Consider the following 27,489-nt stretch of genomic DNA (forward strand, 5'->3'; position numbering starts at 1 on the left):
TTTTTAACAAATACTTCAATAGTCTGTTATTTGTAACGCATGTTTCATTTTGCATGAGTTCACTTGTCATAGAAAATACAGTATGATAGTGTTGTAGCCAGTTTCTTTCTGAGAGTCAATCTGCATTGCCCAACCTTTATTATCAAGGTACAGAATATTAGTGGAAATGATTAAATTTGATAGAGCTAATAGGAGAGATTATTTTAAAATGTTTGAGTTCTCTTGGCATGTTTTGCTTTCTTTAATTTTATCTTCTCCAGTTTCTTAAGGTGCATATTCCACTAGTAATTATTTCATTTTGTTCTCAAAGGGTAAAGCTGAATTTATTGGCAGAACCTTTGCGAAACCCATTACAAAGATGTCTGATGAGCACTATGGACCACCTCGTTTTCCTCCCCAACTTGAATACTACCAGATTTATCGGGGTAATTGCACAGCAGGAGATCTCTTAGCAGCTTTTGAGTTGCTCCAGGTAACTACTTATCTGCATTTTGTTCCTCAGCAAATTGCTTATTTTTAATTAGTAGAATGTGGTAAAACATTAGATATACCTGTACTTTAATATATTACTGAAATGAACATGCATGCATATTGTGGTCATTTAGCTCAAGCCATGAGGCAAAAAAAAATTAAAACAATGACAAGGTTTATGCCATACTTCCCTCTTACTCTGAGATTGACTCAAGGCCAGAGTGTACATCCAAGGCTCACAGGTGGCTAGATATCAGGGCCAACAAGCTTTAGCAGCCAGGAGATGCATGTGAAGTGCTCTCTAAGGCTATGTTTGTACGCCACCCCCTCACGCTGCTTGCAGGGCCTTTTTTGTAGCCGGCTCCTCCAAGGATCTCCGTGGCCTCCTAAGTTGGAGGGTATGGGCAAACAAAGGGACAAAGCAGCTGGGAGCTTGTGTCACTACTGAAGACCTGAGTGGCATGGAGGAAGTAGCTACTGAAGAAGACAATTTTCCTTTTTAGGGCCACATAACACCGGCCTAATTTGCACTCTGACTAATTTCAATTCTTGCATCTCTCATACTCCCTGGTCATTACAATATAATCTCATATATAAATTGTAGCATTCCAAATGTTCAGAGAGCTATAATAATGTGAATGTAATGCATTCTGTGCAGCAACTGCCACCTGTGGCTTCAGTCAGTACAAGGGGATGCCTGTTTAAGGAACAATTTAATGTTTAATGACTGGGTGGAGGAGCACATATATTTAGCATTTAACATACTAATTTAGTTACGGTGGTGTTTGAGTAACACTCTTAAATTATTGATCCTACAATAATGATCCTCTTAGTGTTACAGTACTTTTTGAAAATGTATCCCATACCACTAAATGTCACCATTGTGTATCAGAGTGGTCTCAGAAGTTTACAATGCCATATTATATCAGTTTTCTTAATCACTGGCAAAAGCTACAGCAGTGTGAGTCAATATTCTTTGCTTTTTTACAACTTATACTTATGAAAGTAGCTTGTTTCAGGAAAATAATATTAAAGAAAAATACTGTGCAGTATATTCTAATGAGTAGGATCTCTGCCAGTAGATGTCTAAGGATCTATGTTTAATGAGGTGTCCAGAACATATAGTCACATTTCAGATTCTACAACTGCAATGTTCAACAACGACCTTATCTCCAAGGTACTGTGTTACCAGGTACATGTATGTGCAATATGTAATGTTCAGTTTGGAAATTATATGAATAGCACAAAAATCCTTAAACAATTTGTTAGTAGAGTTTAACTCGCTTATCTACTGACACAAATTCCAACTTTAAGCCTTTATGTGTAATTATACCCACATACATGCTGCAGATTTGGACAGAGTGTTCCAACTCAGTAATTCTGGTTGTGCAGCCAATGCTTTTTCTGTAGCAAATCCCCATGCAAAGCTTCAACTTTGTCCCCAGCAGTGAAGTGACCATCTTTTGGCATTGTAAATTGACTGGTGTATCCAAATGAATATTGTAGCAATATTATCAGAGGTCTTGCACTTTGAATTTTCCTTTTTTTAATGGGTCTAGATAAAAATAAAGATTATTGTTAAAGGTAAAAAATCTTCATCTGGAATATGGTCCCAAGACCCACAACAAAAAAAGGCACTGGTATGAATGTACTCTGTGGGCTCACTACCAATAAAAAAGGAGTGTGGATAAGATTGAGTGCTAGTGTAAATTGTTCTCCATTTGTAATCCAACTACATTTTTCCATATATATATGAACACAACAGTCCTAAGAGTGCCTCCTTTAGGAAATTAATTAGCCATGATTTATACTATAATCTGGCAAACCAACCATTAAACAATTAGGACAAGAAAACCCACTAGACATTTAGAAATGTAATTCAGTGAGACATTTTAGTACATCAAAGTGACTAAAAGACAGCTTAGATTTTAAGACAGTTTCAGTTTATTTTTACATTATCAACATCATCCTCACAGAAAGCAGTGTACATTTAAAACATTATTTTTGAATATAACAAAAAACATGCAATATAGATATACAAATAAATATATATACACTATATATTAATTCTTGTACAATAAATACAAGTATATTTAAGTTAAAGTATTCTGGTTGCATGGTCATTTCCAAAGTTCTTTTAGGATATATTATTCTGGAAGGCTCTGGGTCATCCTGTCCAACGGCCAATGATTGACAGGCCCTAAAGTTTAGAGTTTGGAGATGAAATTGTTTTTTAAATGTCATCAACCTACATATGCACAGGTATATTTTGTCTCATGGAATGAAAGTTTTCTGTCAAATGCTGCATATTAAAACTATACATTTAAAATATTACTATACTGTATATTCACTGAAAATCCTGTATGTTTATATAAACTAAAACATATACAGTGCATCCAGAAAGTATTCACAGCACATCACTTTTTCCACATTTTGTTATGTTACAGCCTTATTCCAAAATGGATTAAATTCATTTTTTTCCACAGAATTCTACACACAACACCCCATAATGACAACGTGAAAAAAGTTTACTTGAGGTTTTTGTAAATTTATTAAAAATAAAAAAATTGAGAAAGCACATGTACATAAGTTTTCACAGCCTTTGCCGTGAAGCTTGAAATTGTGCTCAGGTGCATCCTGTTTCCCCTGATCATCCTTGAGATGTTTCTGCAGCTTAATTGGAGTCCACCTGTTGACTGGACATGATTTGGAAAGGCACACATCTGTCTATATTAGGTCCCACAGTTGACAGTTCATGTCAGAGCACAAACCAAGCATGAAGTCAAAGGAATTGTCTGTAGACCTCTGAGACAGGATTGTCTCGAGGCACATATCTGGGGAAGGTTACAGAAAAATTTCTGCTGCTTTGAAGGTCCCAAGTGGCCTCCATCATCCGTAAGTGGAAGAAGTTCGAAACCACCAGGACTCTTCCTAGAGCTGGCTGGCCATCTAAAATGAGCGATTGGGGGAGAAGGGCCTTAGTCAGGGAGGTAACCAAGATCCCGATGGTCACTCTGTCAGAGCTCCAGAGGTCCTCTGTGGAGAGAGGAAGAACCTTCCAGAAGGACAACCATCTCTGCAGCAATCCACCAATCAAGCCTGTATGGTAGAGTGGCCAGACGGAAGCCACTCTTTAGTAAAAGGCACATGGCAGCCCACCTGGAGTTTGCCAAAAGGCACCTGAAGGACTCTCAGACCATGAGAAAGAAAATTCTCTGGTCTGATGAGACAAAGATTGAACTCTTTGGTGTGAATGCCAGGCGTCACGTTTGGAGGAAACCTGGCACCATCCCTACAGTGAAGCATGGTGGTGGCAGCATCAGGCTGTGGGGATGTTTTTCAGCGGCAGGAACTGGGAGACTAGTCAGGATAAAGGGAAAGATGACTGCAGCAATGTACACAGACATCCTGGATGAAAACCTGCTCCAGAGCGCTCTTGACCTCAGACTGGGGCGACGGTTCATCTTTCAGCAGGACAACGACCCTAAGCACACAGCCAAGATATCAAATGAGTGGCTTCAGGACAACTCTGTGAATGTCCTTGAATGGCCCAGCCAGAACCCAGACTTGAATCCGATTGAACATCTCTGGAGAGATCTTAAAATGGCTGTGCACCGACGCTTCCCATCCAACCTGATGGAGCTTGAGAGGTGCTGCAAAGAGGAATGGGTGAAACTGGCCAAGGATAGGTGTGCCAAGCTTGTGGCATCATATTCAACAAGACTTGAGGCTGTAATTGCTGCCAAAGGTGCATCAACAAAGTATTGAGCAAAGGCTGTGAATACTTATGTACATGGGATTTCTCAGTTTTTTTTATTTTTAATAAATTTGCAAAAACCTCAAGTAAACTTTTTTCACGTTGTCATTATGGGGTGTTGTGTGCAGAATTCTGAGGAAAAAAATTGAATTTAATCCATTTTGGAATAAAGCTGTAACATAACAAAAGGTGGAAAAAGTGATGCGCTGTGAATACTTTCTGGATGCACTGTATAATTTGGCCATAGTTTGATGAATATCATAGGGCTTGAGCAATTTTCAGTTTCTATGATTTCGTTTGCTCTCCTAACAAGTTTCACTCTGTTGTTTGTGCTCATACCATCTTCTTTAAATATTGTAAAAGAAGTGAAGATTATCACAATTTTACAGGCAATATGGAGGAAAATGTATTGGGCCTATTTTCATTTGTGCTTATCCAGGCCCCTTATTAAAATGCAGATAGAAAAAATTGTTTCATTAATGTTACACTAGAACAGCTGGTGTTGACTATATAGACAGCACAGAGACTTGCATTGCAATTGAATAAAATCCAGTATAAAACTTTAAGCAGTCCATTCCACACAGAGAAATCACAATGCTAGCAAAATTTGACTGCGTTTGTTTTTTGCAAAGCTAGTAAAACCAAAGTCTTGCACAAAGTAATCATTGCACTGTGACATTTTCTTTCTGGTCAGAAAGAGGGTAAGCACTTTTTATTGTTGTAGCCTAAAAGGAATCTTATAGACTTCTGCAAAGTTTCAGGAAACGTAAAAAAAACAAAAGAAGGCTTAAGAAGGAACAAACATTTACTTTGCTTATATTGTACCATTAAGTTGGCTAGTAGGTGTAGCTTCTTTTTTACATGCATACTTGCAACTCCTATGAGAGTAGTGTCAGTGTTTATGTGTGTGTAATATGGCATGATAACTGCTTCAGTCAAACAAAAAACTCTATACTAATTTTTCTGCTATTTAAATATAGTACAGTTTAACTACATGTCATTTCCTCCCCATTTACTCATTCTGCATTTGTAGTTTTCATAGCAATGACTGCTGAAACCAGTTAAGGAACTCCGCTGACTCAGCATTTACTGACATACTTAGCAAGCTATCAAACCATGAAAACTTATTTGTACATAACTGCATATTTAGAAACTCACTCATATATACTTTATGTTCACCACAATGGTAACAGATTTTGAAATTTTGTAAAAATGGTGCACTCTTTTACCCACACATTCATTGTCTCTTCTCATCACATGTCTACACCACTTCAACTTACTTTCCTATACTTTCTTGGATATCTCCCCTAATTTTGTTGTACATCTGATTGTCTAATTTCTTATTGTGTCGTTCTTTGTAAACACTATATATTCATCTCAACATTCTCATTTTCACCACACCCATCTTCCTCTGTGCATTTTATGATTTTGGAATTTAAATTTTTGTACAACTTAAGAATCAAGGTGAAGATTAATGGTAAGGTTTTTAAGAAAGTGGTAGGACCAGCAATGATGTATGGAGCTGAGACATGGGCAGTAAAGGGTTAAAGGTCTTACTATCATCTTAAAAGAATGCGAATCTCAGATTAGACTGTCCAAGATGGCAACACATCCGGTTAAATGCCAGCCAGCCAGGAAGAGGTGGGTCAAGGTGGAGGGACACCAGAAGTGGTGTCAGAGGTGGTGAGGTTGTCAATCATCTGGTCTGTAGAGGAAGGGAGGAAGAGAAGAGGTGTTAGAATACAGCACCACCCTGTGGACTGGCAATCTTGTATGATACAACACTGGTTCTTACCTTGGTCCTCACTCTCTCATATAAATCCTCGGTAGTCTTCACATACTACTCTGGTACTCTTTTCTTCCACAAACACTCTCCAGATCTATTGACATGATGCCCTATCATAAGCCTTTTCCAAATCAATGAACACCATATGCAGACCTTTCTGTTTTTTGCATTGCTTTTATATGAGCTGTCTCAATGCAAAAACTGCATCAGTTGTTCCTCTCCCTGGCATAAAACCAAATTACTCCTCTCCTGTGGTGGTCTTCTCTCTGAGTCATATCTCTATTGCACATTCCCAGATTTTTATCAAATGTGATATAAGTTTTCTAATGCTATAGTTTCCATAATCCTGAACTGCTCTCTTCTCCTTATAAATGGGTACAATCACACAGTTCCTCTACTCCACTGGTATTTTCCACTCTCCACTCTCTTCCCCTAAACTCTTCCAGATTTCCACTGGTATTTAACCTGGTTCTGTTGCCTTTCAAATCCATATCCGACTGCACTTCATTCAAAGCTTTCTTTCTAAACCTGTTTCTATGCCCTTCCTCTTTTAATCTCCACCACTATATCCATGGTGCTGCTTGCTCTTGTTTTGTTATCTTGTTGACTCTGATCTGCCACTCAATCACTACCACTTTATGCTGTACTTTCACACTTTCTCCATTTAATACTTAGTCATTTTTATTTCTTTACAATTACATCTTTGATGCATTAGAATGTCTATTTGTCTTTCTCTTCTTCCACTACTGTAAGTCACAAGCTGATTTACTTTCTTCTCAAAAATACGTTAACTATTACCAAATCAAATGTCATCTTCTATGTACCCTCTATATCATCTCTCTGCTCTTTCCCATGTGACCACTTAGATACCCACCAACAACCACTTTAACTTCTTTTTATGCCACCCTAGGCTGTTCATTCAATTGTATCCAGAAAAGCCTCCTTACCATCTTTCCTCAGAGCCCAGTTGAGGAGCATATGCACAAATTATGTTAACTACAGTTTCATCAAGGCCCAGTTTGACACTCATTACCCTATCACTCCTCCTATTGACACTGATAAGACTATCCTTACGTTCCACTATTTCTCCCTTGCTCATTCATTTCACTGTAAAACAACTTACATCCTCCCCTCAGTTTTCTTGCCTTATTTCCCCTCCATCTAGGATCATATTTCCAGCCCTACTAGTTTTCGAGCACCAGTTGCTTGGTGTGTCACATATGCTTGTCGCTTACCAGATATCAGAGCTGTAATCATTCTTTTTCCAATCAAATTATTCTGCAATTTGCTTTATGGTCAGCAGATGTCGCTGATGTTATTTTTCTTTCTGCTATGTCATCTTCTTGATCAGTTTACCTATTAAGTTTGCCATAAAAAAGGTGCAAAACCCAATAACTTCATGGAAGTCACCGCTAGCCACATTTTTTGCTTCACCAGAGAAAATCAACCAAGAAAGATATATATATAGACACATAAGTCACTGTCTTATACTCGAGAGAAGACGACGAGTCCAAAAACTTCAAGAAAACCAGCTTTATACCAATCAAAATGGGAATAGTTAGGGTATTAATTCAAATAGGAGCTTCTACTTCATTACACACAGACACAGCAAGCAAGCAGTGAGGGGGCTAGGTCAGTGGCTGTGTTAGAATGTTCTCCTCATCAAGCATTGGGTGATAGGCGAGTTAAACGGTGAGGCCGTGAACTAGCAGCTGCCTTGGTGGCACCACGATCCTGCAGTTGACTCAGCAACAGATAAGCAACCCTCGACAGATTCTTCAACCACGTTTCAGCGTGCAGCACAGTTGGAAAGGGTCTCAGATCTCACATCCACCCCGTCAGCTTTGTTCACACCAGCATGGATGAATTGATAGTCCATGCTGGGCTCAGCCAAACGTAAGAGAATATCAGCATTGATGTGCACAGAACTGGGATGGTGGCGAACATCAAAAGCAAGTACTGCAAGCTAATAAACCACTGAATGAGCCGAGAATTCATATCCTTCTGTCCAACCCCATAAGTAGTAGCAGAGGGTCTCCACCACCCACTTAACTACCAAACATTCTTTTTCAGTGGTTGAGTAATTATGCTCCCAGCCAGCCTCAACCTGTCAAGCACTGCCTGCAGACTGTCGCGATGAGACCTCCAATCATTACTGAAAATGACCACGTCATAATATCAGATACATCAGATACACTCCATCAGAAGAGGAATGGGGTCGCAGAATCTGGTCCATCAGCAAAAAAAAATCAGCAGCGCATCATGGAGACCAAATGGAAGTCTGGTGAATTCATGCAACATGACTAGCATGGTGAATGCGGTCTTCTCACAACTGCACTCCTCCAGGGGCACCTGCCAGTACCCCTTTGTGAGATCCAAGGTGGAAATATACAAGGCTTACCCAAGTTTCTCCAATAAGTCATTAATATGCGGCATCGGGTAAACATCAAACTTGGGAATTTTATTCAAGCATCTAAAAACAATACAGAGCCAAACTGAGCCATCTGGTTTTGGAAATAGAACAATTGGGCTTCGCCACTCACTTTTACTCTTGTGTATTACACCCAGCTGGAGCATCTGCTTCACCTCCCCGCGTATCACGTTCTTCATTGCTTCTGGAAGATGATAGAGGCGCATTTGTATTTTAACACTAGAATGTACTTTGTCAGCGTGCCTATGTCGATCAAATACAGGAAGCTCTGCAGTCTACTTTGACTTAACGCTGTTGGAAGATAAGTAAATAAATATAGGTAAACAGCATTCAATATGTCTTTTATGTAAGTAACATATAAGTGTTTTTCATATAAAGACAATCACAAAACATAATCAATAATGGAACTTTGCACAATACCTTGGCAAGCTCTGTAAGCCCTGCTGTTTCGTTGAAGGACATGCATGTCACAGATTGACTGGCAGGATGATGCCCAACCTGTTGCTGCATCCAAAAGGTACCATCTTTCACCTTTGCGTCTGGTACTGCTGTCTTGTTCTTATGTGAAACTGGGTGTTTCCTGCGAATAGGGCATCTGTTCTATTTCTCCAATGTAGTACTCTCATCCTCATCTGAGTTCACCTCTGTTATAGCACATCTTTATTTGAAAACAGCAGTGTCAGATTGGGGGGAACATGACTGAGAGATAAAAAGTGAATAAACAATAATAATAAGAGCAGCTCATTACTCAAAAAGGTAACTCTGGTAAGCGTCCGGAATCGAGCCGGTAACCTCTTGATTATGAGTTTGCAGTTCTTACTGCTGCACCACCCAAGCGGTTGTGTCAGTGTTGTACCCTAACCTGATTTCTTTTTCTTCGGTTATATTCTTGAATAAAAGCGCACTTGTTTTATTATACTTGTACCTTTTGTGAAAGAGTTTATTTGATATTTGGTCTTCAGTCTTGACACATTATACACTTCATGTCAAAATTTTTTCATTAGTACTATAACAAGAAAAACGTTCTGTTTTAGGTATTTCCTGTCATACTACACTTACACAGATCGTTGTAGACACGGAACACACATGAAATGCATGTGTTCCAAATAACAATATATTATTTACCCTATGCAACTCCAGGCACCTCACACCCAGATAAATAAACTTGAGCTGGGAGAATTTTTTGCCTGAGTTGAGCTACGGCATTAGGGGGATGGAATAACAGGCTGCTTGCTGTTTGTGCTGATCAACACCTTTGCAAAACAAAACATGCTAATGGAGAGGTGTGAAGGAATTTAAGGTGGCCCGAGATTATGGGTTTTTCGTAGGCTTCAGGGATTCTCCTGTTGACGCTGGGTTCAGTTATGGTCTTGTGTTCAGCAATGTCAGTCTGGCCAGGTATGGTCAAAAAGACATCAGAGTTCCTTCCGATAAGTGACAGCAACTCAGTCTTCTGGGTGTCTGTGAAATCATCACCAATAGTAACCTCTGTCTGAGAGACTGCCTTGGAAGTGGAAGGAACTTCATGAGGTTTGTGCCACTCTTTCAAAAGATTAACATGCAAGATTTGCATGGGTTTTTGTCAGCCGGGAATTCTGACTTTTTAATTCACAGGACTCTATGTTCTTCCACTACTGCTGGGTCCAGCCACTTTACCTGAAATTTATGTCAGTCAGACATGATCAACACCAGTACCTGATGACCCTTTTTAAATTTGCAGTATTTACATTTCTTGTCATAATTACGTTTTTGTGCCTCTTGTTCATGCTGCTGATCCTCCACCACAATAAAGGGCATTCTAGAAAACTTTTCTTGAAGCAAAACAACTCAGTCGACAAATCTCTCCATGTGAGCTGCATTGTGAACCCCTGTCCATTCCTTCCGAAAAATATCCAACACCCCTCGTGGTCGGCGGCCATAAAACAGTTCAGAAGGTCTCATGCCGGTCTATGCCTGGAGGGATTCCTGAAATGCAAACAGGAAAAAGTGCAGCACGGTGCCCCAGGAGAACGGGTCATCGAGAGCCACCAGCCGAATTATCTGTTTCAAAGTCCTATTAAATCATTCAGTCAGACCATTCCTCTGTAGGTGATAAAACAGTGGTACTCCACTGTTTATTTGCAAAGCTCTCACACGGCTGCTTCATGACGTGGAAAGTAAAATCTCATGAGGAATTTCAATATGCGTAAATATTTCTGAGTCTTAATAACAGCTTGGGCATTGGCTTTCCATAAGGTGGCTACCTTGGGGTATCTTGTTGCATAATCAAAAAACACGAACATATATTGATAACCATTGTTACTCTTGGGAAGTGGGCCAACAATGTCTAACCCAATCCTCTCAAAAAGGACATCCAAAATATATATTGATAGTTGAGGCAAGACCTACAAAACCGCTGTACATCTCAACCCATATTTAGCCAATAAAATCGTTTCCAAATGCGATCCCTTGTCTTCTCTGTGCTGAGATGATCCTCCAAGACATGAATGTGAGCAGTTTTTAAAACCATCTTTCTATGCCCACTTGGGACCACCAACTGTTCAATCAGCCCTTCCCCTATGCAATCAGAAATTGCCAGATATAAGAAAACATCCTTAATTAAAAAGTGGGGGAAAAGGATGAGCTTGAGGATAAAAAAGGAGTTGTAGATCCAAACAAAGAACACCATACTGATGCAAAACCAGCCCATGGGATCCACAACAAAATGAATGCGGAGGCCAATTGTGAAGGATGATGTAGGGAACCCATTGTTCAGACAAAGTGATGAAGCACCAATTCCTTCTTAAGACATCAAAGCTTGTTCTGGGCACAAACTGCCATTGGTAACCTTATCCTCCCATTGTGACCAGGAAGTCCTCACTCTCCATTATATAATGGAGCACAAATGCTTGTTTAAATGCAAAGTCTAAGCTGCAGTCTTGCAAACTCTGTAGGAGTGTCAGTCCCCGTGTAACCAGGGCCGGAATTTCAGAACACCCCACTTCTGGTACCATGTGACACGTAAGTCACTGTCTTACACCCGAGAGAAGATGCTAAGTCCAAACGCTTCAAGTGAGCCAGCTTTTTTTCAAATCAGGAACAGTTAGGATATTAATTCAAATGGAGCTACCACTTCAATACACATAAGCCATGACGGGACCAGGTTAGAATGTTCCCTGCATCAACCATTGGGTGACGGGAGCATCACGCGGCGAGGCTGCAAACTCAATTTATTATTATGAGGTGTCCAATTACAGCTATACCCACACTTTTGAAATTACTGGTCAGCTAAGTCATCACATCCATGGAGATATGAGAGAAAACCTAGAATACTAAGAGGAATATACACTCAAGAAATATAATAAACTATATTCTTGTAATCTAATCATTCCTTCTATAAACCTAGTTTATTCTGGTCAGGGCCATAGAATACTTATCTTTTCCTAAAATTATGCAAAAGATTATTTTAAAGTAGCATAAAATGCTACATTATTTACCATAGCTTTCTAATGAGCATACCTGATTTGTCAGCCTGCTCATTTTTCAAAGTTTGCTCTTAATTTAGCATCTCAGACAGTTCCTGATTAAATCTAGGGTAATACAGTAAGCAGCCTTCTCTTAGAAACCAACATTACACAGACCCGCTTCCACAAAAAGCTATAAATCACTCATACTTTACAGTGCTTTTTGAATTTTAGTTATAGTACAAATTACCCTTTTTCAGAAATTTAAGGTCGGATAATTGTAATTCTGCAAGAAACTATATAAAATGTATTGGTTTTCTTTTGCTAAAGACCTTGTTGTTGTATAATTCTCTGTGTGAACCATAGCTCATGAATTTGCCTTTGTTTTTATTCATTCTTCTACTTTGTTTCCATGCAATTCATCGTAGTTAATACTAATTAAATGCATAGTGTAAAGTAATAATCAAACTTGGGGATGTTTTAGTCCAGACTGGGAAAAGGAACACACCAAAAAACAATTTTGTGGTTCCCGTCCTTTTCTTTCCAGATTGGCCCAGGTGGAAAAGCTGAGCTGCCTCCAATTGATGTCCCAACTGATTCAGAGAAAGGACCTATTTTACCTGTGCCCATGGGTGTCCGTCCTGTCTTGAGCAAATACAGGATTGAGGTAGGTATCATTTGTATTTTATTTATGATAAATTTGAGATATTACTTTTTTACACAAGGTGCTGGCTTTTGTAAATATTTTTAAAGTCTGAATTATAAAAATGTTTAAGAAAAATTATCACACTATTTATTTTGACATTTTAGCAGAATAGTGAATCTCTAGACAAGTCAAAGTCTTGTATTTGCCTTCAGACCGTAATGTATCATCTAAATATTTAAAGCAACCGAATAAAGTTGAATCATGGAATTAAATCATGTAAGTGTACCAGGTGATGAATGTTAGTGCAGGTCTTCCTGTTAAACAGCATTTTAAGTTATGCGAGGAGCATAAATAAACATGTCTTGGTTGCACCACACCCTTTTGTATCACCACTAAAGCTGACACTTAGTTGGTATGTTGACACCTCTGGAAGTCTGGTTCTGCATCTTATTAATAGCCATAGAAAGATTTTCTTACAAAACATTTAAGATAATATTGAACTGTTTAAGAAAAAAATATGACGTTTTTTAGTTATGGTAGAATAATAAACAATTAAAATATTACCTGGTATGTAGCAATAATATATAAATAAAAATTAGATAAACCAATTGATTTAGGAAGGGAGATTAAATGGTCTTTGAAAACCTTTACTTTTGTTCGATCATATAAGCTTAGTTTTAGAGTAAACAAAGTATGATCCATATTCACCTTTTTTTAGGTATTGTTCTGGGGACTGAGAGACCTCAAAAGAGTGAATTTGGCCCAAGTAGACAGACCCCGGGTTGATATTGAATGTGCTGGAAAAGGAGTCCAGTCAGCCGTCATTCAGAACTATAAAAAAAATCCAAACTTCAGCACCTTGGTCAAATGGTTTGAAGTTGTAAGTATTTTTTGGCGTACCTGAATTTGAATAAATAAATAAAACAATATGTATATTTCCTTAATTTTTGTCCATATGGTGTACTTTACTTTATATAATAGTTGCCCAGTAATCAATACAACTAATGAAGTACCAATGTACCTACTGTGAAAGGGAATGTGTTGGGTGTCTGAGGTCAAACACAATATAAATCTACCAAACATTAGTCTGCAGTGTCACTCAGAAGTTTCTAAATACTCGGTTTGTGTTCAAGTGTGGTAATCAAAGATTGAGAGACACACAAGATGGTATCTATCTAGAGACTGAAAATAATGGACACCATCAAGTCTCTTCAGGTTGCATTGGCTTTTCTATTCCATGGTAGTGTGGAGTTGTGTGTAGAAGGCTCCACTCTCACCTTTTCTTTGTGTTCTGGTTATTAGGCTTTTTGGTAGCTTTTTAATTGGTTGATGAGTACTACAAGTGGCTATAAGCCTTATTATGTTGTCCTATTGTCATTGTATTCTCTGCCTGGCTTTTGCACTTCTTATAGGTTATCTGTGTCTGTATTCTCAATTGATACCTTCCTTTCCACTTCAGAAACTTGAAGCTTCCCAAACAAAGCTGAACATCTACTTTGACTAAAAGGAAATATCTGAATATTGCTATTATTAATATTACTCTGTGCTGTAGGGTGATTTGAATATTTCAAATCCTTATAACTTACCCAAAAAGTGGCACGCACAATTGTTGAGAGAAGACTTGCACCCATCTTACTGAAGAGGTTTTCTCTTTTATTTCGATTCTGGCTTCTAATGACTTAATTTGCCGGATCTATTTGAAGAAACTCTGTATGCTAGTTGTTGCAGGATCAAGACCCTTCTTAAAGTCTAACTCTTGTCCTAAAAATGGACCTGCTTTGAGTTCTTAGTTAAATAATGACCAAAAATTATCTAATCTTCAGAACTGAGAAACTTAAGGAAGATTAGTGAATCACAGTTTTGGATGTTATACTGTTGTTTCAAACCTATTTCAGAGTGATATGGGCATAGTTGCATTTCCAAATATATAATTATTAAAAACTATGTAACTTTTTAATCAAACAAATTAGTGCCATCAGGAGATTAACAGTTCTTCTATTGTTGACCATCAATTTCATTCATTGTTTTATTTAATTAAATGTTAAGCAGAGTGTTTTTGAAGTAGAATACACCATTAATCCTCCAGAGTGTCACATAGTCTTTGAGTAAAAAACTTATAATTGCCTACAGCACTGGCAGAAAATGATTAAAAATCCTAATAAATTAAAGTAGAGTTGAGTAAACAAAGAAGTTCTCGTAATTAAACTGAGGACTGCTGGTGTTCTCAGACCAAAAGGCTAACAGGCACACTCCTGCTGTCCTCTTCTGTGCTAGCAATATTAGATTTAAATGACCAAGCCTCTGTAATTTTAACATTTTAGCGTTGAATTTGAAAGATAATATAAAAAGAATGCACTATTTTTTCCACAAAGTAAGCACAGTTTCAAGTACTTTTGGCATATGTGAAATTATGTTATCTATTAGTGTGTCTCATTAGAACTTTTAATTTGTATACTGTACAGCGCTTTATCCTTTCTCTGGTATTAAAAATCGCTATATATATACTGCTCAAAAGAATTAAAGGAAATTTTTTAATCAGAGTATAGCATCAAGTCAATGAAACTTCTGGGATATTGATCTGGTGAATTTAGTAGCAGAGGGCATTGTTAATCAGTTTCAGCTGCTTTGATGAGACAAAACAGTACTGGTTTAACAGGTGGAGGCCTCTGACATTTTTCCCTCCTCATCTTTTCTGATTGTTTATTCACTAGTTTTGCATTTGGCTGCAGTCAGTGTCACTACTGGTAGCATGAGGAGATACCAGGGCCCAACAGAGGTTGCACAGGTAGTCCAACTTCTCCAGGATGGCACATCAATACATGCCATTGCCAGAAGGTTTGCTGTGTCTCCCAGCACAGTCTCAAGGGCATGGAGGAGATTCCAGGAGACAGACAGTTACTCTAGGAGAGCTGGACAGGGCCAGAGAAGGTCCTTAACCCATCAGTAGGACTGGTATCTGCTCCTTTGGGCAAGGAGGAACAGGATGAGCACTGCCAGAGCCCTACAAAATGACCTCCAGCAGGCCACTGGTGTGAATGTTTCTGACCAAACAATCAGAAACAGACTTCATGAGGGTGGCCTGAGGGCCCAACGTCCTCTAGTGGGCCCTGTGCTCACTACCCGGCACCGTGGAGCTCGATTGGCATTTGCCATAGAATACCAGAATTGACAGGTCACCACTGGCAAAGCATCCTGTGCTTTTCACAGATGAGAGCAGGTTCACCCTGAGCACATGTGACAGACATGAAAGGGTCTGGAGAAGCCGTGGAAAACGTTATGCTACCTGTAATATCATTCAGCATGACCGATGGTGGGTCAGTGATGGTCTGGGGAGGCATATCCATGGAGGGACGCACAGACCTCTACAGGCTAGAAAACGGCACCTTGACTGCCATTAGGTATCAAGATGAAATCTTGGACCCATTGTCAGACTCTATGCTGGTGTACTTGGTCCTGGAGTCCTCCTGGTGCACGACAATGCTCAGCCTCATGTGGCGAGAGTATGCAGGCAGTTTCTGGATGATGAAGAAATTGATACCATTGACTGGCCCCCACGCTCGCCTGACCTAAATCCAATAGAACACCTCTGGGTCATTATGTTTCGGTCCATCTGATGCCACAAGGTTGCACCTCAGACTGTCCAGGAGCTCAGTGATTCTCTGGTCCAGATCTGGGAGGAGATCCCTCAGGGCATCATCCGTTCTCTCATTAAAGTTGCATGCATACAAGCACGTGAAGGCCATACAAACTACTGAATATGTTTGAGTTACTGCAATGAAATTTCAGCAAAATAAAGTAGCCTATTTTTCACTTTGATTTTCGGGGTGTCTTTGAATTCGGCCCTCTATAGGTTGATAATTTTCGTTTCCATCAAATGATGTGGCATCCTTTTCGTTCCTAACACATTTCCCAGTCCATATCAGTATAGATATCCAGCATTTTTTTCCCATTGAGATCTGATGTATTTTCAAACTGTTCCTTTAATGTTTTTGAGCATTTCATTTTTGTTTTCATAGGACCTTCCTGAAAATGAGCTTCTTCACCCACCACTCAATATTCGTGTTGTGGACTGTCGTGCCTTTGGCAGATACACACTTGTAGGGTCGCATGCAGTTGGCTCTCTACGGAAGTTCATCTACAGAGCTCCAGACAGAAATGCTAATAACTGGGCAACTGCAGGTACAGTCTGAAAGTGGAGTGGTGTACAGCAATTAGACATCTTTAGCTTCTTAAAAATTAGAAAATATTTTGTTAAATAGCATTACATGCTACTGTTTGGTCCCCAGATCTGCATGTTCATTTGTTGTTCACTTGTGAAATTTCCAATTTAGATTAACTCAAGTACTTCTAATTTGAGGATATGTATACACTAGATTTTTCCTTCCTTTAACGTGTCATTTATCTTTTTACTTGACAATAATACCAATAGGAGCTTTAAGCACTTGATAAAACTTGATGTGTAAAAAAAATATTACATGCAATAATGTGTTTAGAATTAATTGCTTTATATTTGTATACTATACTGCGTTTGTTTAACACAAGAAGGGAAATACTATAGTGTACAAGACTAAGCCGAAATTGGAAATCTTTGGTAGTCTTCGCAAATGTTATACAAATGTTAAGAAATATGCTTTTGGGTAAAGATTTGTTTGTAGATGAAACCATGAAAGAATCTATTCACTTTCTGAACATTTTTTCTTGAACTCAGGCTTATAGGTGAGGGACAAAGTTTCTGCCTTGTAGCACCGGGTAAAAGGCAGGAACAATTCCTGGATGGGATACCATTCCATCACAGAGCACACTAACGCATATACACATAATAGCTCAACTCTCATATCTTCAGGTATTCTAGTCTTTGAAACATGGGCAGAAACTGTAACACAGTCTGAACTAAGATGAAAGTTTAGTCTGCTGGAGCTATGAAGCAGCACTACTAACCACTATGTCTCTCATTATGAAATCATCATGAATAAAAGTAAAACCAAAGTAGTGATTTATAACCAAAAGGTGTAATATTTTGGCAAAACTCAGCTGTATATTAAACTTTCTTAGTGGTTCCTACTGTTTAACCAGCCTCAGAGACACTGGCGTGATTCTTGCCCAGTCAGTGACTATGTGGATTTTGCACTTTCAGTAACTGTCCATTTGAGCTTTTTCTGAATTATGTAAGTTTTTCCTGTAATTCAAATTCATGCTTTTGAGTTGATTTGTTAATATAAACTGGCTTAATATTAATGAATATGGACACATAGGAGAAATGATGAGGCATTTTACCTAGGGCATGTTCTTGCCTCGCTCCTAATTATAATGGAAATGTGAGTTCAAGAAATGAATAAAAAAATTAAACCATACCATACAGAGTATGACAGAACCTAGAGTGTCTTTTTTATGTTTCTTTATTAAATCAGTTTTACAGTATTAATGTTAAGCTTAGATTCAGTTTTTTTTGTTTGTTTTGATTTTTGGTGATATGAAAGGTAGTGTGAAAATTAAGTGTGTGACCATACAGATATTATATTAGATTTACTTTATATTGTAATAAATCAAGTAAACCTTTTAAAGGTGTATTTTTTACTCTGTCAAACTTCAATCATATATTCTGTTCAGCTTCATCTGTAGTTTCACTCGCTAATGAAGTTTCTCACTGGCCTCTCTTTCTGATATTTCTGTTTCTCTTTCTTTTTGGCTTTTACCTTTCCTTTTGCTTTCTTGTAACTGTGGTCCTTTTCTGCTGGAATCTGATTTTCACTCCACTGAAGCCAAATTAATGAATGGCTACATGGCACTTACAAATGGTGGACCATACTCTCGCCACACAGGTGAAATAGTTGTGAACATGGAGCCAGAACCTCCAGTTAAGAAGATGGAGACAGTTGTGAAACTCGATGCTGTAAGTTTCTGAACTCTTATGTAAATGTTTAATTCTATATTGTTTTGGCAAAAGTTTAATATAATGTTGAAAGTAGTACTGCATATATGATTTGGTCCTTCTACAAGAATGAAGAGAATTCATCTTTCCTCTCTTGTGTCTGGCAAGGTGTTTAAATATATGATGTCTTATCAAACAAAGGTTTTGCACAGTATATGCCACACTGTAACACATAATAACACTGTTCAGTCAGGGAATGCCAGAATTTCTTCATACCTATCAATAAATAAGAGTGCAGGATGGTAGTGTGTTCATCATCAGTGCTGTCATTCAGCTCCAGGATACAGAGTTTGAACCCATGCCCTGATACTGTCTGTCTCACCATCTTAGCATATATTTCTCTCCCAGTACACTTGTTTTCTCCAGCGTCCCAAAGTTGCACGTGTCAGCTAATTTGCCAATTATAAACTGGCATCATATGAAGCACAAGTGATTGTGTGAGCAGGCAAGCCTCCTGGTTTCTGTCATTGGTCCAATATTCTCATGGTAGGATCATGTGACCCTTCATGTGAAAGTAATTCTCTTATTATTAGAATATTAATTAGAGAATTAAAAATAAATAAAAAGATGAATCCAAAACTAAGAAACCAACAACCCAGAATACTTCTCCTTATCTAACTTCCCTATCAGATTATTGATATGAATAGGTCAGTTAAACAAACAGAACTGTTCACCTTCCCTTTCTTTCTTAATGTGTGGATTCATTTTTCCACAATTCCTTAATGTCTTATGTTTTGGAATGTCTAGTTTGCTCTTGATGTAAAAAAATCCTCAGGGTTTACTTTTTTAAATAGTTTTTGATTTGCTGATTAATGATTTTTTAAAATTGTTCTTCACAAATGGTGCCAACAAGAATATATTTCTATTGGTACAGTATGTTTCTGTTTTTGTCCCAAAGGTGTTTAGAAAATTCTTCAGAAGTACAGGCTTTTTCACATTAGTTTCTGAAATAATAAAATTCATAAACTGAACTGTGATTATCCATGTATCTCCGGTCCCTTCTAATTTTTTTAAGGACTTAGGCATGAGAACAACAAAATTAGTCTTTATCATAACTACATTCTTGCCGTATTCTTTAAAGTATTGTATTTTTAAGTCACTTAAAGTACAAAGATTTCCTTGAAATGAATATATTTATCACTCTATTTGAGCCTGGTGCATATGCTTATGTTTTTCCCCATAATTACTTTCTGTTAACATTTCTACTAGTTTGCATTGTTGTTTATTGTCAATTATTATATATCTGCTTGCTTTTAGTTTACAGTTTTTGATCTGTTTATTTTGTATTAATTTTTGTGTAACTCCCCCAGACCTCTGATGCTGTTGTTAAAGTTGATGTGGTAAGTTTTCAGAAAGTGTGTGTGCTGGTGATTTTTCAAATCTGTTTGAAATTTTTATTTGTTAAGAACAACATGAGAACAGATTTAATGAGAATAGGCCATTCAGGCCAACATACTATACTCATTATTCATTATTCAGAAATTTTTGCAAAATATCACCCAGCAGTGTTTTGAAAGTTTACTAGACTACTAATGTCCATCACACCACTTCCTACTTTCTTTCACATACCTATTGCCCTCTTTGTGAAGAAGGTGAAACATTTCTGACAAATTTACCTTTAACTAACTTCTTTCTTTGTTCTTATTGATGAATTAAATTTAAAACAAAATTAACTACCAGGTGCTCCAGTTTCCTCCCACGGTCCAAAGACATGCAGGTCAGATGGATTGGTGATCCTAAATAATTCCTAGTGTGTGCATGGTGTGTGTGTGTGCCCTGCGGTGGGTTGACGCCCTGCCTGGGATTTGTTCCTTCCTTGCGCCCTGTGTTGGCTGGGATTGGCTCCAGCAGACCCTCGTGACCCTGTAGTTAGGATATAGCGGTTTGGAAAATGACTGACTGACTGACAAAATCAACCATATTAACTCCTTTCACAATTTTAAATGCTTACATGAAGTCTACTCTTAACCTCCATTTTCTTAAACTGAAAATATTCAACTCTTTAGCTTTTCATTCTTTAACATTTATACCCCATATATTTATGTGCCCCTGTGATCTAATTCTTTTTTTTCTTCCTCACAGAATTCTAGTGTGTTGGAGAAACAGGATCTCCACCGTCTAAAATTGAGTTTTCTGTTCACTGACTTGCATGTACTCAAAATGTGCCCTTCAATTTTTTCTTTCTTTATTAACACAATAACTTTTGTGGTATTTGTTTTTCTAATTCAAGTCCAGAACATTCTAAGACATATATATTTGTTTTAAGTGTGGCTTACTTTTTAACTGAGGGTAGGAACTTTGAATGTTGGCAGTATGACTGGTAAGAGGAGAGAGTTAGCAGATATGATGGAGAGAAGGAAGGTTGATATATTGTGCGTGCAAGAGACTAAACGGAAGGGGAGTAAGGCCAGGTGGATCGGAGGTGGATTCAAATTGTTCTATCATGGTGTAGATGGGAGGAGAAATGGGGTAGGCGTTATTCTGAAACAACAGTATGTCAAGGGTGTTTTGGAGGTGAAAAGAGTGCCAGGCAGAGTAATGATTATGAAGCTGGAAATTGATGTAATGATGAATGTTGTTAGTGCATATGCACCGCAAGTTGGGTGTGCAATGGGTGAGAAAGAAAATTTTTGGAGTGAGTTGGATGAAGTGATAAACAGTGTACCCAAGGGACAGAAAGTGGTGATTGGAACAGATTTCCATGGGCATGTTGGTGAAGGGAACAGAGGAGACGAGGAGGTGATGGATAGGTATGGTGTCAAGGAGAGGAATGAAGAAGGTCAGATGATAGTGGATTTTTCCAAAAGGATGGACATGGCTGTGGTGAATACGTATTTTAAGAAGAGGGAGGAATATAGGGTTACGTACAAGAGTGGAGGAAGATGCACATAGGTAGATTACATCCTATGCAGAAGAGTTGATCTGAAGGAGATTGAAAACTGCAAAGTGGTGGCAGGGCAAAGTGTAGTTAAGCAGCATAGGATGGTGGTCTGTACGATGACATTGCAGATCAAGAAGAGGAAGAGAGTGAGGGCAGAGCCTAGGATCAAATGGTGGAATTTAAAAAAGGAAGACTGCGAGGTTGAGTTTAGGGAGGAGGTGAGACAGGCACTGGGTGGCAATGAAGAGTTACCAGACAGCTGGGAAACTACAGCAAATGTAGTAAGGATGACAGCAAGAAGGGTGCTTGGCGTGCCATCTGGAAAGAGGAAGGAGGAAAAGGAAACCTGGTGGTGGAATGAGGAAATACAGGAGAGTATACAGAGGAAGAGGATGGAGAAGAAGAAGTGGGATAGTCAGAGAGATGCAGAAAGTAGACAAGGGTACAAGGAGATAAGGCGCAAGGTAAAGAGGGAGGTGGCGAAGGCTAAAGGAAAGGCGTATGATGAGTTGTATGAGAGGTTGGATACTAAGGAGGGAGAAAAGGACCTGTACCGATTGGCAAGTTAGAGGGACCGAGCTGGGAAAGATGTGCAGCAGGTTAGGGTGATAAAGGATAAAGATGAAAATGTACTCATATGCGAGGAGAGTGTGTTGAGCAGATGGAAAGAGTACTTTGAGAGGCTGATGAATGAAGAAAATGAGAGAGAGAAGAGGTTGGATGATGTGGAGATAGTGAATCATAAGTGCAACGGATTAGCAAGGAGGAAGTAAGGACAGCTATGAAGAGGATGAAAAATGGAAAGGCTGTTGGTCCAGATGACATACCTATGGAAGCATGGAGGTGTTTAGGAGAGATGGCAGTGGAGTTTTTAACCAGATTGTTTAATGGAATCTTTGAAAGTGAGAGGATGCCTGAGGAGTGGAGAAGAAGTTTACTGGTGCCAATATTTAAGAATAAGGGAGATGTGCAGGACTGCAGTAACTACAGGGGTATAAAATTGATGAGCCACAGCATGAAGTTATGGGAAAGAGTAGTGAAAGCCAGGTTAAGAAGTGAGGTGATATTAGTGAGCAGCAGTATGGTTTCATGGCAAGAAAGAGCACCACAGATGGGATGTTTGCTCTGAGGATGTTGATGGAGAAGTTTAGAGAAGGCCAGAAGGAGTTGTATTGCGTCTTTGTGGACCTGGAGAAAGCATATGACAGGGTGCCTCGAGAGGAGCTGTGGTATTGTATGAGGAAGTCGGGAGTTGCAGAGAAGTACGTAAGAGTTGTACAGGATATGTATGAGGGAAGTGTGACAGTGGTGAGGTCTGCAGTAGGAGTGACGGATGCATTCAAGTTGCAGGTGAGATTACATCAGGGATCGGCTCTGAGCCCTTTCTTATTTGCAATGGTGATGGACAAGTTGACAGACAAGATTAGACAGGAGTCCCCGTGGACTATGATGTCTACTGATGACATCGTGATCTGTAGCGATAGTAGGGAACAGGTTGAGGAGACCCTGGAGAGGTGGAGATATACTCTAGAGAGGAGAAGAATGAAGGTCAGTAGGAACAAGACAGAATACATGTGTGTAAATGAGAGGGAGGTCAGTGGAATGGTGAGGATGCAGGGAGTAGAGTTGGCGAAGGTGGATGAGTTTAAGTACTTGGGATCAACAGTACAGAGTAATGGGGATTGTGGAAGAGAGGTGAAAAAGAGAGTGCAGGCAGGGTGGAATGGGTGGAGAAGAGTGTCAGGAGTAATTTGTGACAGACGGGTATCAGTAAGAATGAAAGGGAAGGTCTACAGGACGGTAGTGAGACCAGCTATGTTATATAGGTTGGAGACGGTGGCACTGACCAGAAAGCAGATGACAGAGCTGGAGGTAGAGTTAAAGATATTAAGATTTGCATTGGCTGTGACGAGGATGGACAGGATTAGAAATGAGTACATTAGAGGTTCAGCTCAAGTTGGCTGGTTGGGAGACAAAGTCAGAGAGGTGAGATTGCGTTGGTTTGGACATGTGCAGAGGAGAGATGCTGGGAATATTGGGAGATGGATTCTAAGGATAGAGCTGCTAGGGAAGAGGAAAAGAGGAAGGCCTAAGCGAAGGTTTATGGATGTGGTGAGAGAGGACATGAAGGTGATGGGTGTAACAGAACAAGATGTAGAGGACAGAAAGATATGGAAGAAGATGATCCACTGTGGCAACCCCTAACAGGAGCAGCCGAAAGAAGAAGAAGAAGAGGAGTGTCAGAATACACAATATCCAGTACCGACAACTGATGTTTTGCAAGAATAGCGTTAATATGAATTGACTGACTATGTTACACTGAATGGTCTGTTCTCATTAGAAGTCTACTCATTCTACTTTTCTAATGTGAATTTATGGTGCTTTCTTCCTATGGACAAATCCTTGCATGACACCTTTCCGCTCAGTTAATTTTTCCACGTATGTATCTCTGCAGCCCAGAGCTGAATGTAGAGTAGGAGCACACATACTTGATGGGTAGGATGAAGTTTTCAAAAAAAATGTTTGTCACACATAAAATTGTCAAAATCAAAGTTTTTCATGAATACTCTGAGGTTTTCACAGCTTTTGCTACATACAGTAATCCCTCCTCCATCGCGGGGGTTGCGTTCCAGAGCCACCCGCGAAATAAGAAAATCCGCGAAGTAGAAACCATATGTTTATATGGTTATTTTTATATTGTCATGCTTGGGTCACAGATTTGCGCAGAAACACAGGAGGTTGTAGAGAGACAGGAACGTTATTCAAACACTGCAAACAAACATTTGTCTCTTTTTCAAAAGTTTAAACTGTGCTCCATGACAAGACAGAGATGACAGTTCCGTCTCACAATTAAAAGAATGCAAACATATCTTCCTCTTCAAAGGAGTGTGTGTCAGGAGCAGTGACTGTCACAGAGATAGCCCTATTGATTTGTTTGCTTTTCTCTCTGTTTGGCTTTTAAGTATGCGAAGCACCACGGCACAAAGCTGTTGAAGGCGGCAGCTCACACCCCCTCCGTCAGGAGCAGACAAAGAGAGAGAGAGACAGAGTTTGTTTTACAAGCACAAATCAATACGTGCCCTTCGAGCTTTTAAGTATGCGAAGCACTGTGCAGCATGTCATTTCAGGAAGCAGCTGCACAAAAGATAGCAACGTGAAGATAATCTTTCAGCATTTTTAGACGAGCGTCCGTATTGTCTAGGTGTGCGAACAGCCCCCCTGCTCACACCCCCTACGTCAGGATCACAGAAAGTCAGCGCAAGAGAGAGAGAGAGAAAGTAAGCTGGGTAGCTTCTCAGCCATCTGCCAATAGCGTCCCTTGTATGAAAGCAGAGAAAAATCCGTGATATATATTTAAATATGCTTACATATAAAATCCGTGATGGAGTGAAGCCGCGAAAGGCGAAGCGCGATATAGCGAGGGATTACTGTATATCAGAGAAAATATACAATTTAAATATACAATTTAAACAGAATTGACAGGATACATCACAAAAAGAGTTAAGCCATGTTCCCAAAACACAGGCCTAGATAAAGAACAGCCAGCTTAAGGGCATGTTCATTTCAAACTGTTATTTTTTAAATTTCACTTCATGCTGAGAAATTTTTCAATCCCCATTGCATGTTGGAGTCAACTTTTAATGACGATTTCAAGTGCACACTCTAGTGTCAAGTTCTTGCACTCAGATTTTATTCTTAAATTCATTCCATCAAAACCCCTAACAGCAGCTGCCTGGCACAGCAATTGCAGCTGCCTGCCATTCAAGAGCACTGGGTTCTCTTCCTGGCCCATCCTTTCCAGTTTTCACTTCACATTCGGCATTTTTAATGTCACTTTCAGGCCGTCACATTTTCCTTATTCCATCCTCTCAACTTTTAGTGTTCATTTCATGCTTTCACTTTCTCTTTGTTTAACCTCCTCACTGTCTATTCTTCATTTCACTCTCGGCATTTTTAATTTTCGTTTCAGGTCGTCACCAATCTTGCTTAAAAAGAATGCAGTGTCATTTGCCTTCCTATTCTTATTGCTTACTGTTTGGCTTGCCTCACCTACCCATTAATATCTCCAGTATGCCATGATATTGGAATATGAAGTAGTCTTGATATGTGTGAGCAAGTAACATCCCAGTAAACTATTGCTTTGGTTTTCGGCTTGAAGATGCAATACACTTAGCAAACAGTTGTTTGGATTCATAAACTGACAGTTGAAATGCAGACCATTAAAGGGGAACAGTGTTTGAATTACTTGAATGATTCACATTCACATGTCAGCTTTAGCTGCCAGGTGGCCATAAAGTCTGGTGGGTCATTCTACTTTTTACACACAATACATCATACAAGAATAAAGAAAAAAACAAAAAGATAGAAGTGTTTATTTATTTTAGCATACTTTTTGTACAGGCGAATCCTGAGCTGGGATTTCCAGCCAGCAGTAAGGTCCTGTGCATCAGGCAGCATGAGCAATAACAAGACATTTCCAATTTACTTTACGTCATAACCAATCAGACGTTAACAAGCCATAAACCCCTCTTCTCAACAGTGTAGTCCATGCCACTCGACTTTGCCCATCCTACTCGACATTCAGCTCCAGGCTGCAGCGATACCCTTCTCAATTTTTCCTCACTTTTTTTTTTTTCTTGAATGTTAGATGGTCGTTTTTACAATGAGATGTCAGTTATGCTGCATGCGATTTATTGTTTTACTGAAGAAATGATCCTTTATTACCATATGTCACTTTCTTATTTTAATTATTTTTTATTTTCTTTTCAGTCTGAAGAAGACAAAGAAAAAGAAAAGAAGAAGAAAAAAAAGAAAGGTGGGGAGGAAATTGAGGAGGAAGAACCTGATGAGAGCATGCTGGACTGGTGGTCTAAATATTTTGCCTCCATTGAAACCCTGAAAGAAGTAAGTATGTGAAACCATAAACATATGGTATGTATTAAATAACCAATGAATAATGAGTTGTGTGCAATGAGTACTATTCAGAATAATATATAGTCAAAAAATGTGTCTATTATTAAAGTGCAAAAGGAATAAATTTGTGTGCAGTGAATGAATTGAAAGAATCTGAAAAAGTTCATAATATCACTTTAAAGCAATATTTAAAAATTATTTCTAGAAAGTATATAAAAACGTACCTGGGTCTTCCTGTATTTTGTGGCTAAAACTCCACAAGAAAACAAGATCTAAGAGAGAAATTTCACTCACAAGGCACCCAACTCTGCAATCCAACATGGGATTGAACCTAAGACCTGTTGGATGACAATGTTAAACATTACACCAAGTCTGGCATCCTTGAAGGTTTTTTATTCACACTTGTATAGTACAAGTCATAATAGCTTGTTACTGTAAACAACATTTTTTTTGCCCCAGAAACATTCCTTATTAGTTTTCATTGAAAAATCAAAATTTGCACATTAAAAATTATAGCTACAGCAAAAGAAACGCATTGTCCTACAATTTGCTCAAAATGAGATGCTGTGAGTACAGTATTCTATTTTCAAGGCAGGTGTCAACAAGCTGAATACATCAAGGATTAGATTGGATTGTTTAGTTTTACCCACAAGATCTATATATATAATTCTCTAAGCCGCCGCCAGAGCGGTACGACACCCATGAAAACACGCAGGAAGGAGCCATGTATAGATTCTCTAAGCCGCCGCCAGAACGGGCAAGACACCTATGAAAGCACGCAGGAAGGAGCAACGCCCACCAACTCTAAGACCATTGGATACAACGAAAACTCGCACAGCCACGCCCAACAACTCGGACGCGACGCCTCAGAAAACATGGCGTCATTTCTGTTTGTCTGTGCCACAGTCCACATGCAGCTCTGAGCCACGTTGACTTTTCATTAGTCAACCTCAGTGGAACCTTGGTTCACACAGAGGCAGCGCCAGAGAGAGACAGAGGCACACATACAGGCAGCGCGAGAAAGAGAGCCGCGCACACACACAGGCAGCACCAGAGAGAGACAGACGCACACACACACAGGCAGCGCGAGAGCCACGCACACACACAGGCAGTGCCAGAGAGAGACAGAGGCACACACACAGGCAGCGCGAGAGAGAGAGCCGCGCAAACACACAGGCAGCGCCAGAGAGAGACAGACGCACACACACAGGCAGCGCGAGAGAGAGAGAGC

General features: G+C 39.2%; 2 protein-coding genes across 12 annotated transcripts in view; one reads left to right on the top strand and one right to left on the bottom strand.

The window, feature by feature from the left end:
* Nucleotides 1-27,489, bottom strand: part of selenoi (selenoprotein I) — a 788,955-nt gene that overhangs the window by 576,019 nt on the left and 185,447 nt on the right. The gene's annotated exons all lie outside the window — the stretch shown is intronic.
* Nucleotides 1-27,489, top strand: part of otofa (otoferlin a) — a 608,533-nt gene that overhangs the window by 520,022 nt on the left and 61,022 nt on the right. For 5 of the 11 annotated variants that reach the window (XM_051924238.1, XM_051924244.1, XM_051924239.1 and 2 more), the window contains 7 exons: nucleotides 311-472; nucleotides 12,436-12,555; nucleotides 13,253-13,414; nucleotides 16,551-16,713; nucleotides 18,354-18,424; nucleotides 19,774-19,803; nucleotides 26,115-26,249. In XM_051924238.1, the coding sequence (XP_051780198.1) occupies nucleotides 311-472; nucleotides 12,436-12,555; nucleotides 13,253-13,414; nucleotides 16,551-16,713; nucleotides 18,354-18,424; nucleotides 19,774-19,803; nucleotides 26,115-26,249 (843 nt within the window). Of the gene's footprint in view, nucleotides 1-310; nucleotides 473-12,435; nucleotides 12,556-13,252; nucleotides 13,415-16,550; nucleotides 16,714-18,293; nucleotides 18,425-19,773; nucleotides 19,804-26,114; nucleotides 26,250-27,489 lie in introns of all 11 variants that reach the window. The other 6 variants (XM_051924242.1, XM_051924237.1, XM_051924236.1 and 3 more) reach the window with 2 other exon arrangements.

Source organism: Erpetoichthys calabaricus, chromosome 3 (genome assembly GCF_900747795.2).
Source record: "Erpetoichthys calabaricus chromosome 3, fErpCal1.3, whole genome shotgun sequence".
NCBI lineage: Eukaryota > Metazoa > Chordata > Cladistia > Polypteriformes > Polypteridae > Erpetoichthys > Erpetoichthys calabaricus.